The following is a 12,880-nucleotide window of genomic DNA, read 5'->3' as shown; positions in this document are numbered from 1 at the left end:
GCCTGGACAAATGTGTTCTTTTTTCTGTAAAAAGAAAATGAAATACAAATGCTTGGCTGCCATAGTAGCAATACACTAAAAAGTGTTGGAACTTTTCTTTACACTGTCTGGATTAACACAGCAAAAATAACTTAAATGTGACACAAAGAGAGAGCAAGGCAGACTCTAGTGCTTTTTGTTTGTTTGTTTTGAGTTTTATAGTCATATGCTTTTACACTCCTCAAAAAACAAACATTAGAAGTGTTTCAACATATTTACCAGTGTTACAATAGCATGTAGTAGTATGTATCTTAGTCATACTAATACCACATTTTCTGTTCAGCACGGTACCTTAATATAATAAGAAAAGCAATAAATAGGAATTCAAATTACAAAGAACCGCAGGAAAAGAATAGTGACACATATCGATGAATTAAATCAATGACTGCCATTGACAGGGATAGACTCAAATTCATTTAAACTGGGAGGGTTAACACTGAATGAATGTATAATTGTGGAAAACAAATTTAAATCACACCGGAACGATAAAACCCACATAAGTGGATGCCTATTTTGTCAACAGTAATATTGCATCAAAGCGAACATTTGAACTTATTGGAAGCAACACTAGAGCTAAGTTCATGCAACATAACATTTCAAATAAGCACAAATTAAAATTTCAAGTATAGCAACAAATGACCTCTTCAATTTAGCAATTTTATCAAGCTAAGAGTGACAAATACTCAAAACAACATGGTATTGAGGAAACAAAGTTAGCAAAACTTTTAGCAAGTTTCATGTTTTATACTGTATAATTAGAATTATTTGTTACAAAGTATTTTTATAAAGAAGTTTTAAGAGCTTTGTTAAATTAGTTATTTCCTATTTGTATATACAGCATGCAACAGTAGAAGACACGTCAAAGAAAAAAAAATATATACATATATATTTTTAATAGGGGTGAGCCTACTTCATGTTTTTTTGTTTATCGCGGCTATATCCGATCTACATTAACCGCAATAATCGAGGGATTACTGTAGTTGGCAATGTGTCCTACTAAGGTCAACATTCAACAAATGCAGAAAGATGCAGTCCCATAACTGGCTACTCTTCTCCTTCCAGTTTTTGCATGACACATTTAATGCGAATATTTTCTCGAAGGTTACGGAGACGTGCACTGCGACTTGTGATTTCCTCTATGTAGGATTTGGGGAACCAGCCCCGTTCCCCGTCAGAGAGCCGGATGCCTTCCACCCATCCTGAAAAAAAAATACAATAAACATCATGACCCTTTCACTGCCAGTGTTTCCCAATGTCTGCTTTGGAAACCCCCTCATTTCCAAGAACCTCAAGATTGAAATAGCGAGAGATTTCTGTTTTCTTACCGTCACTTGTGATAGTCTTAGCATGAAGAATGTCCGCCTTCTCCAGTGTTAACTCATCATGTTCTTGTGCCTGATAGCTTCGAATGCACTGTACTTGTGAAATGTCTGCAAGGAGTAAAAAGAAATGTGAGCATTTTGTTAAAGTTATACAGCAAAGCTGAAGGCCGTGTGATTTGACCACCGTAGTGCTCGCTTGCTTGCCCGATGTCTTCGTGAGGATTAGATGGGAACATGGCTGCAATCCAACGTTGCTTACCGCTCCTTGACGTGGACAATATTTAAAAATGCAGAAAAAAATGTTTTTAACAAAACCGACATTGGTCAAAATGATTAAACTCCCACTACTGTGTAATATGATAACAAGTCTGACATGAGTTTTTTCTCTTTTGCTGTCAGATCAAATGAGAATTTAGGTAGAATTTAGACAAATGAAATAGTTGCTTTTACAGGTTTTGATTTGAACTGGTTAAGATAAAACAAATGTTATAAAATAACACTATACTGTAGTATTTGGGGGAGGGGGGGGGGGGTAATTTTTCTGACCCCCTTTGAACTATACCATTTATAGTAGGCATTCCTTCAGTACTCACTCAGTGTTTGATTTGAGCAGAATCTGATGTTTGAGCTGCTGTCCTTCACATAACTGAAGGTGGAAGATAAAGCCTGGGATTCCTTGCAGCTTCTGACTCAAATCCTTCACTTTTAGCTCCCCAATCTTGGCATGGACAAACACCAAGAACCTCCATGTCCTACAACACAACCATACACAGTTTGAGTACAAATCTAGCAAAAAAAAAAAAAAAAAGGACAGATATTCTCCATTACTTTGTGTTTAAATTCCATTCCTATTCACATTTTATGTATACCAAAATTGTAAACATTATGTTCAGTTCTTTTGGTCAAGGTCCGCCATAAATAGTACATACTCTTTTCTCCTGGAGAGCAGGAGGCAGTCGTTGAACAAGTGCAAGTACACAGGCTTGGTGGGCAACTTGAACTTGGAGCCGGAAATACTCATGGTCTGCGTGTCCACCTCTAGAAGTTCACCGTGCTTCACCAGCCAGCGGGATTGGGAGATCAAAGGAAAGATCTAAACAGGAAGGAATTATTACAAATCTCAGAATGGACGAAAAATATAAATTAAAGAAGAGGGTGGGATTCAACAAATATGTCACCTTGCCCTCAAAATGAATTTTCTTATTGAGGTGGATAAGTTCCTCCATCCTCTTCATGGACTGCACACTGGAGTTGCACTCCTTAATGAGCTAATGCAAGACAGTAACTATAGTTAGTTTTTATTGGTCGCTTGAAATGAAATTGGTGATATGCACATGGGTCAATTTTCTTTATATTTTATCTGACAAAATGCCACCATTTAAAATAGCGTGAGTATACTGTCTTAATTGCTCTGGGTTAAGGTTTGTCATTTATTTTTCCTAAGGAAAAACTATAATAAAATAATCTGTCACGTGTGTTTTTGCAAAATAATTTCAAAGGGGGGCGGCCCGGCGGATGAGTGGTTAGCGCGTCGACCTCATAGTCAGAGATCTAGGTTCAAATCCAAGTAGGTCCACGTGTGGAGTTTGCATGTTGTCCCCGAGCCTGCATGGGTTTTCTCCGGGTACTCCGATTTCCTCCCACATTCCAAAGACATGCATGAGTGTGAGAGTGAATAGTTACTTGTCTCTATGTGCCCTCCGATTGGCTGGCCACCAATTGAGGGTGTGCCCCGCCAGTGTGACAATATTATTGGAGGAAAGTCATTTTTTTGAACGTATGTACGAATCATTTCACTTGGTTCTAATCTGTGAGTGCCTTCTCAAAATATTAGACTTTATATCTTATATTTAAAAATCAATTTTGCAGTGTACCTTTTTGAGCTCATTGAAAGCCTTGGTGGCAGTGTCCTCATCTCTTGAGCCCGGCGTAGTTCTCTTTAAGATATTCTACACATGGGACAATCTTTTAAATGCATCCCATCAAAATCTCACAAAACTTTTGAGGCCCGAGAATCGCGACTATAGAAATAGGGATTGTGAGCATATTTCAGGTGTACCTCCACCAGCATTTTAAGACGAGTGATCCTCTGGAATGGGAGAATTAGAAAGGAGGACAAAGGCAGTCTTTGGCAGACACTGTCCTCCTCCAGGCGGGCCAAGGTGGTGGAGAAGCGAGCTTTCTCTTGCCTTTTGACACAAGATGAGAATTATCAATCAGGATGATCTAGGAAAAACTGAGTTTTCTGCGAATCTATGTTTGTTTGTTTAATCAGTAAAGCACCACCCTTGAAGGACACACTGTGACTTCAGTAAAAAAGAAAAAAATACCCACAAGAGACGCTGATAGGTCTGCTCTTGGTAAGCCTGGTTGGTTACATAAGGTAAGTAGACCCTACGCAGAGATGGGCAGTGATCCAAGACGATGTCACACACGTCAAAACGCAGGATATCTTGCTCCAACCTGTGCTCCAAGTCTTGAAGGAACCTAAAAGTAATTAGGAGCGCTGGATTCACCTTCCTGGCATACGTGTTCAAAGACAGACAAGCACCAAATCACTTCACCTTTCGCTGACATCTTTGACTTCAGGCAACTTGGAGAAGAGCCACTGCTTATCCTGAGCGCCAAGACACTCGGATAGCTCCTGCGACAACATGAAGTGATCCACGGCGATCGTCAAACTTCGAATGTAAGATGCCTCAGATGTCACCAGCTCAAACTTGGCCTGGAGAGAGGAAGGACACCCGTCTTTTATGATGAACAAAAGCCTGTCAATGTGGTTTGAAGTGGAGCCAACCTCTTGTAGTTTTCTCTGCTCATTGCTGAAGTGGTCTAGCTGACCACTAGAACGAACGTCCGGGATGTCCTGCCAGAGAGCAAAAGCGGAACCTCGCGAAGAGCAAAAGGAACTGGACGGGGATAGACTGGATGGAGACGGGGTCCCGTCAGATCCCTCCTCCTCGGTGCCCAGCTCTTTGCCCTGTTGCCTTTGGATCTCCCTGTTAATGGCTACGTCGCTGTATTCTTGATACAGGATGGCTACGGGAAACACGGAAACTCTTTTTAAGCAGCAGCAATTGAATAGGTGGACTCTTTGTTAGGTATCTTGTTAACTTACAACTCGGCAAGAATCTCGATAAGCGATTGGAGCAAACAACAGCGGGCGGTGTGGACACGTCTTCCTCAATGGACCTCTTTCGCATTCTGCTACCATCAAGGTGAAGTCACGTTAATGCATTAAAACTTGCCCAAAATTCCTTGACACCAATGACTACTTTTCTAAGAGACAGGGCGCTATCAAGTGGCTTAAATGTTGATAGGTTCATTAATAATTACCCTTCTTTGTAATTATCAATAAATGCAGGCAGACATCTTATTCAATTATTGACATTTAATTAAATAGATTGGATCACAGATAAGAACCTTAAGGGAGGATGTCTTCAAAAGTATCCTCCCTTAAGGTTTTTATCTGTGATCCAATCTATTTAATTAAATGTCAATGTCACCTATTTAATATTAATATATTTAGTATTCTGGAAAGTGATCATTTATTTTTCATCGAATAGTTGAGGGAATATATTAAACCAAATAATGCAAATTGTTGAGCTACAAAATCAAGCAGATATTCATCTTATATTTTTACCATCAGCCATGCATTTTTTTAAATACCTGCACTTTTTATGAAATGCCAATCAAATATTTCCCAAAAATGAAAAATGTTGCCAAATTGCTGGATGGAATATTCACCCAAGTTTGGTGCTCCACCAATGTGTTGGCATTCCATTGTCACTGCTAGGCAATGGTGGCGCAGGTGCGACAGGACTGTGGGGGGCGCTATCACTGTAGACTCCTGAACTCCGTGGCTTTGAGTTGGACTTATCTAGACCAGCAAGAATTGGAAATGCATCAAAATGATTGTGATTAATAAAGGCATACTTTATATGGACATAGATAGCCTATGCAAAATATGTAACTACGCACAACAGTAGCATTTTCATGTCATTGTACACTACAGGAAATGCTGTTAATTGCTCTTTCAGTGTTGTTTTAGTTGTTGTTGTTGTATTTTGAGCATCATTTTGTCAATGTAATTTAATGGACAAGAATGAATTAAATTCATGTCTTATCCTTTTATCGAGGACACTTTCAAATTACTCACTATCTGGGCTGAGACTGCTGGAATTCTGTCGGTCCCTGGAAGTCACTCGAGCTGACCGTGACTTTCCCAGCTTCAAGGTGAAAGAATTTTTCCTTTGGGACAGCTGGAGTCTAGAAATCAGTTCTGAGGCTGAGAAGCGTCTACGCTCCTGGTCTACCGGGCGACTGCGTGGCATGACGCTTGCCCCCGTTGTCCCACTTGAGGAGTCCAAACTGTCTTCTCTCATACCTGGTAACGAGTCCTCCAACATGTGCAGCCGTTCCATTGGTAGTTGGAGAATATCATCCGGGCTGAGATTCTGGAGCTCCTGGGTAGCATCTGTAGACCAAGTACTGGTGATTGTCTCTTGTGAGAATTGACCACTGAGGTCTTCCCCAAGGAAAGATGCAAGAGTTCCAGGGAAAAGGAAGTCAGCATCCAGGACGGGACTGCTAAGAGAGTCATCACTGAGGCTATCTGGAGAATAAACCTGCATCTTACGGCCTGGAAACAATACAATGACTTAAAAGTATGTACTAGGTTGAAATCTGATTATGCTATGTGATGCCTTAGTGAAAGAGCATACTCACGGATGGATTTCTCTTTTAAAGAACTTTGGGATGCCCGCCTCTGCGGCAGGTACAAGTCCAAACTTTGAAACTCTGGAGCCCCGGGTGGGGATGGAGAGCAATGAATTTGGGAGTCCCAAGAGTCTCTGTTCGCCTGGAGGCTGCAGAGCGGCAAGGCCAGAGGAAGATGGTGAGGACGAAATACTGACGCAATATTTTGTGCTCCTCCATCCGTTTTTTCTAATGTAGATGAACACTTGACGTCGTCCACGCTGGTCAGACGCACGTTTGAAATGAGCAGTTCATCATTCTCGCACATTGCGAGGTAGCTTTGCGCCCGGTCATTCAGCTCATTCTGTGAGTGTTTCAAAGTGTCAAGGGCTGGAGCGTGAGTGGCACAATGTGGTACACGGGAAGGGTTGTGTCCATTTAGTTCGGAGCCTTCTGGCGACTGAAGATCGATGAAGGCCAAAGTCTCCTGTTGACACACGGCCACATGTTTGTGGTGACGGGGTTGGGGGTGAAGCTTGTCATCCTGGGGTTCTGAGATCAAATCCACCGGTTCACCCGAACCGGGGAGCCACATGCTGAGACCGTCTCCTCTGCAGTGCAACGTGTGTCGGTGGGGCTGGAAATCGCGAAAAAGAGATCCATACCAGGGAATCATGGCTGCTCAAACACCAGCTAAGCAAGAAAGACAGGGAATAGTTTAGAATTTACAACGTTTTTTTTTCATTTACGTTACAAGATACCATTTAAATACAGCGAAACAACTGTGCTGGTTTCCAAAGATTCACTGAAAACTTATTGAGCCCTGCAATGGATGTTATTGTTGCTATGTAACTGAAAGAATAAAACTACTTACTATAAGCCTATACAGGAAAATGGTAATGACACATTGCAATGTATATGTAATTGCAGCAACTTGTTTTACTGATGCATTAATTTAAAGTGTTTTATGGTTTCATTCAGCCTCAGAGAAGAAGAGTGGGACATGCGTCTCTCTCTGTACAGGCACCAGCATGCAGAGGACGCACTTAGCACGTTATTTTGTTTCGTATAGTTTTAAACGATCAACTATTTCAGTGTAATTTTTTTCTGTAAATATCCCATTTTTAGACATTGAAAAAAAACAGCATATTGTCCAATTTGGATACATTTGGGTGGTACGACATGGGGTCATGTGCGCTTTATAATATATATTTTTTTATCCTGAAAAATTTGCTGGAAATGGATAAAGATAAACCTTCCACCTCACTTTTGAAGTACATTAATGTAAATGTATGAATCTGCAGCAGGGTTCATGTATTATGTAGAAGCACCTACGGCTAACCACAATAAAACATCACTCTAAAATGTACAGAAAATATATGCTTTTTAAAAAATATATAATATGTCAAATATGCAATAGACTTGTATAAACCAGTGCAGAGTATGCTAGACAAACACACACAATTCCAGACATGCATTTGCAACACATTAGTCTGCTTTCTTTCTAGGAAATGTCTTGTAGGCTTAATTAATGATACCACCCGACGAGGTAGCAAGTCGTTAGCAAAAGTGGTTATGTATAAGGTCATCATGGACACAGTTTCCTGCCTCATTTTGATGGCACGGAATTTTTTACTTAACATGAGACTTAAACAGAATGGATACCTAGTCAGTCACAGTGTGGTGAGAGTTGCCTGTGTGTGTGTGATCAGTGTGTTGTGTGTGTGTGTGAGATCCCAACAACGTGCTAATTACATTGTCTGCACACACAAATAATCACAAGCACACACGCCATTATCATTCCGATACATAAAAAAAAAATCGGGAGGATGGATGCATATACATTGCGAGAATTATTCATTCTTTCTTTTTTTTTTATACCGCTTCTCATCCCAAGAGTTCCAGAGGGGTGCTGGAGCCTGTCCCATTGGTGGCCAGCCTCCACTAGAATTATAGCCAACAATTTTCATCATCAGGTGACAAAGGATCAGGCAAAAGAAAATGATACTGTACACGCCGGCGTCAACAACAAAAAACAACATCAGCCTTACTTAACATGACAGGGTGTAAAAACAACAATAACAACAATAGCAGACTAAAGTAAACAAGGCCAAATGGACTTTTTTTTGCATCCTAAAGACAAGTGTGGACCCCAGAGACTGTAGAGAGTGGGCAAGAGCTGGCTAAACCAAAAAATAAAATAAACGGCCAGCCTCAGAAATGACTCCCCAGACACGAGCAACAAACATACTGGCAATCTATTTGGCAAACACACACTATTAGTGACCCAGTCGAGACAGCAAGGGAACGGAAAGACAGAAAAAACAGTGACCAGCTCACAAGTAAACGCGAAAAAAGTCTGGGCCTTTACCTCACTGTGAACCTTCAAATAATTGTCTTCTTTTTTTTCATCACCAATTGTCTGGTTCAGCTATTATATATAAATAAACAAATGCAATTTTCTTTTAAAATGTTAAAGTTGCACCTAATATAGTCCCAAAATGACTGCATTCCTTTTTAGAATACATTGTTAAATTGGATAATAAAATAACATGACATATGCTTAGTTTCAACATGCAATTAAGATAAATGCCTTGAAGGTATATTTGATAAAATAATTCACTCTACTTGCCTTTAGTCCTGACTTTTAGAAATGCCCCATAACTATACCTTTATCGTGAATTATGTTCATGAGGAAACAACTTTTTATTATTCACTTCCGCTAAGGACTTTTCCCCCTGACTAATGTGAGCACTGCCACTTTGGACTCAGCCTGTCTATTATTTGGACATGTCAAAACATGTTACATTTTCAAACCAAAAACACACCTGAAAAACTGACCCTCCAACAAGTACTGTCACATTTCTCAACTCCTTGAAGTAAAGTCAAGAAATACACAAATAAACTGATCTTTTTCATGTGTGTGTGTGTGTTTGTGTGCATGTGTTAGAATTGAACATTTCACTGCAATACTAATCATAAAAGCAGTTTTTTTCCTCCAAACACACAGGTGTGTGCAGCTCTCGCCTCGAGCTACTGCATTTTCACGCCGACTGCTTTAAGCAGCTCAAGTCTGCCAAAAAATGTCAACCATGCAGGAGAAATTTATACCTAAAATATTTGACTCATCAATTTCCAAATCAAAGCCATAATTCAATGTCATTAGTGGGCTGTATTGCACACACACGGTGGTCCTTTTAGCTGTTCCACTTCCAAGTTCATGTCCAATTTCAAGGGCCACCTTTCCTTTTCCCTCTATTATCAGAGCGTTTTTTTACATTCCCAAGATGGTTTCTAACAACATTCCTCTCAAATTGGCAGCTAAGCCGAGGTCCAAGACAATGAAAGAAACTAAACTTCACACGTGCACAAAGGTTGTTATTTTGGTCACATGTCCCTAAAAAAGAAAGACAGAAAAAAGGACTCATTGACCCATAAAATATAAAGTGAAATTAATTAGTCAAAGAACTAATGAGCCTTCTCTACCAAATACTTTCATATCTTGAAAACCAAGATGCTTGGATGGCTTCTAATTTATTTAACTTTAATGAAAAGAAAATAAGGGAGATACTATGCAGGACAAACAGTCTCAAACTATTTTTTTTCAAGTAACTTCAGTAATTCTTAGGTACAAGATAAGGTTAATGAAGTTTTTGTCTATCTGTCCATTCAAACTCTTTTGTCCGGCTGCTTTCTTTGAATAAAATAAACATATAAAAATGCCAAATATGCAACCATGATGATGAATATGTCAAAAAGATTCCTTTTTTTTCCATCATCTGAGCTGAAAAAAATATGAATAGACTGCATTCTAGCAGAAATAATCTTGTTGAATTATTTAAAAAATAAATAGATACAATATTTTTTCAAGGCGTTTTGAGGACATAAAATAAATGTATTTATTTATATGAACGGAGAAAAATATCAATAAAAGCCCATATTTAGGTCTACATGCAATTCTATATTTTTTAATTTGGGCTTGATAATAACAGAGTGCCATTAAAAACTATTTTGAAGAGAGCTTCAATTTTGCTACATGTCTCCAATCAAAAAAACACTTTTGTGACAAATTATTAATTAGGTTCTACGTATAAATGTTGCAAAACAATGGTGAAGCCACGTTGTTTTCATGGTACGAAGTCGAAAAACAATGCTAATTTATAGGTTAATTTAGACAATGAAGAAGACTGCAGTCGTTTTTCAGCTACATTGAAAATCATTACTTCCGAGAATATCGCAGACACACCCTCGCACCCGTTTGACATGACGGAACATTTACTCATTAAGATGGGAGACAGTCACCTCTGTTTAGCCTCTAATGGCAGACTGAGGATGACTCAGAGCAGTCTCCGTTTTAATTGTGCCTCCAAATGTGTCAAATGTGCTTTTACAAGCCCACCTGTCTTCCACTCAAAGTTGCAGGTGAAACGCAGACTGTGTTGAATATCAGAGATACCTACGACCGTATACATCTTGTAACAAAGTCTCCAACAAAAATGAACATACCCCAGACATGCGCCTACCTGCCCTGCTGTGCACCAACTCCTTGATGCACTACAACCAACATTTTCTTCAAACCCAGTATTATTACTATCATTATTACAACTTGTAGGGGTAGCAAATTCTCCACCTCAGAGTCGTGGCTCTCATACGCAAATTGGATGTTTAGTGACATTGTTGTGCAAAAAGTCAACATGAGACATATTGACAAAGCTGACAGATTCAGTCCATTAAAACAAAACACAGGAAAACTTTATATTTCTGTGCAAGCGCATGCAGAATCTGCAGTGACTACAATAAATAAAAGAGTAAAATAAATCACCTAACATCTCCAAAAATATATTCGTGCCTTTGCGCACTAATTACATTTATTCCACAACCAGGCTCATAAGTCAAAACAGCCACACGAGATCCTGGGATCGAAATGAATCAGTTTTTGCGTCCAAAATATTACACAAAAATGTTTGTAATGTATCTGATAAAATGAAGTGTATAACATTTACAATAAGTAAAACCTACAGTAATGACATTATTGAGCAGAATGTACATCTACCACGTTTTTCTGCTTCACCTTCATCTCCATTGTGCTACTCCTGATATTAGTGTCATAATATAATAATTCAGTATCAACTCCTCAGTACATTAGTAATACTATTAGACATGAAAAAAAGATGGTTGTGGTATTTTTTATACAAATTTTTTGTTGGGCCAGCGATTATGTTCTCACATCTGCCAAACTTAATTGTTGGGAAACTTAAAACTCCAATTCATCAGTGCTCTTATCTTGAAATATTTCTTAAGAGTGGAAAAAGCCGATGGCTTGTTTGCAAAATCCAATCCCCCTTAACTCAAGACACATTTATAGCACGCACTGAAGCCAAAGCAAAACATTATTAAGTAGCATAGACTATTAAAGGTAGACGTTTTGCACGAGCTTTTTCGATTTTTTTCCCCCAGACACAGTAACGTGCTTCCCCCAGCCTTTGACTTGCGAGCATTCAGCGGTATCAGCTGTGGTGGGCTTCCGCGTGCATGTATCGAAAACGAATACCTGGAGGCTGTGAGCAGCCTAGCGTGGCTGCTGGATGCAGGTCACCTGCAAAGGTGCGAAGGTCCCGCAGGCCATTGGAGGCTCGCGCCGAGGAGCTGCGTTGTCCATCCATTCGCATCTCGGAGCTCCTGTCCACCTTCCTCCTCTCCTCCTTCTTTTTCAAACTGTTTCTCCGCTCCCTTCCTTGGGCGAAAGAAAAATGAGTTTAAGCAAAAGCAGATCTCATGCTCACGCTCTTTTCCCCTTCTCTCCTCCCTCTTTCTGACTCTTTAACTTCCATTTTCCACCCTCTGTCTCCTCCTAGTGATGGCTTTCTTGCCGCGGTGTCCAAAGTACAGGCTGCGGGCCATCTCTGACCCACTGCCACGTTTTTTTTATCGGCCCACAGCAAACAATGAAAATGTTCTTCAATATGCCCCACACAAGAAGCCTTGAATTCAGCCTACACCTTTAACACAAGATGTAGTAAATCATCTAAACAGCACCTCTGCATTCTGTAAATGAACAGGAACTAACATGTTTAAAAATAGGTTGAAAACTGTAAAGTACTATAAAATATAAGTATATGCACACCTATATACAAAATAAAAAAATATATAATACAATATATATTAAGTACTGCCTCAGCTTTGGGGACGAGTACAACTGAATGAAAAAAACATTTTCCCCAAATAAACCACATTTTTTGGGGTGCTGCAAATGTGTTCCCTCTTCTCGAATTTTTTGTTCAGTTAAAAATTCCTGTTAAAACTGATGGAAGAAGAGTAGATACACCTCTGTCTTTATTTAAAGTACTACCTATGCTTACATGTCAAATTAAGTTGTGATGTTGTAGTAGACTTTTAATAACATTTGTTTAATAGCCTGATCTTACAATACCACTGTTTTTTTTACTAACCAAAGAGACTACAGATGAGCTGTTCTGCCTATTAATATCAAAGATCAAATGTGACACACCACACTATCTTATGCTTCAACTGAGCTTCTCCAGACAGGACGGAGAAGAGAAAAACAGTTGCCCGTAGTTGTCGGCAGGACTTTTTCCAACTGTTGCCGACTGTCAAAACAAATGAAGCAGGCTTTTCCGCGCCTGTGAACCAGGAATGCTAACCCTAAAAACTGTGAAGTCTCTTTTTTTTAAGGTTTGTGCAAAAATGGGAAATTCCTTCTTGACATTTGTAAAGCAAATTATTTACACATCACCTTTAACACTTTATTACATTCTGGCATTACGTTATTGTTATCCCATCGTTAGCAGAGCTTACAGGGT

The 12,880-nt window shown here is 39.4% G+C and overlaps 1 protein-coding gene across 2 annotated transcripts; it reads right to left on the bottom strand.

Annotated features, from left to right (window-relative positions):
* Window positions 1-172: 172 nt before the first annotated feature.
* On the bottom strand, window positions 173-11,839 carry arhgef19 (Rho guanine nucleotide exchange factor (GEF) 19). 2 transcript variants are annotated; one of them, XM_077720157.1, is made up of 16 exons: window positions 11,611-11,839; window positions 6,090-6,752; window positions 5,521-6,003; window positions 5,109-5,241; window positions 4,480-4,568; window positions 4,159-4,400; window positions 3,926-4,086; window positions 3,696-3,848; window positions 3,421-3,550; window positions 3,236-3,310; window positions 2,540-2,629; window positions 2,291-2,454; window positions 1,955-2,113; window positions 1,546-1,625; window positions 1,365-1,469; window positions 173-1,238 (listed from the first exon to the last, which is right to left on the bottom strand). In XM_077720157.1, exons 2-16 carry the CDS (start codon window positions 6,733-6,735, stop codon window positions 1,084-1,086), a joined length of 2,865 nt encoding a protein of 954 aa, XP_077576283.1. In that variant the 5' UTR covers window positions 6,736-6,752; window positions 11,611-11,839; the 3' UTR covers window positions 173-1,083. The 2 variants fall into 2 exon arrangements, with proteins under 2 accessions (XP_077576283.1, XP_077576292.1); XM_077720166.1 differs by having other exon boundaries at window positions 4,480-4,565.
* Between the last annotated feature and the right edge of the window lie 1,041 nt (window positions 11,840-12,880).

Source organism: Stigmatopora nigra, chromosome 1 (assembly GCF_051989575.1).
Source record: "Stigmatopora nigra isolate UIUO_SnigA chromosome 1, RoL_Snig_1.1, whole genome shotgun sequence".
NCBI classification, from domain to species: domain Eukaryota; kingdom Metazoa; phylum Chordata; class Actinopteri; order Syngnathiformes; family Syngnathidae; genus Stigmatopora; species Stigmatopora nigra.
This window is presented reverse-complemented; position numbering and strand designations above follow the sequence as displayed.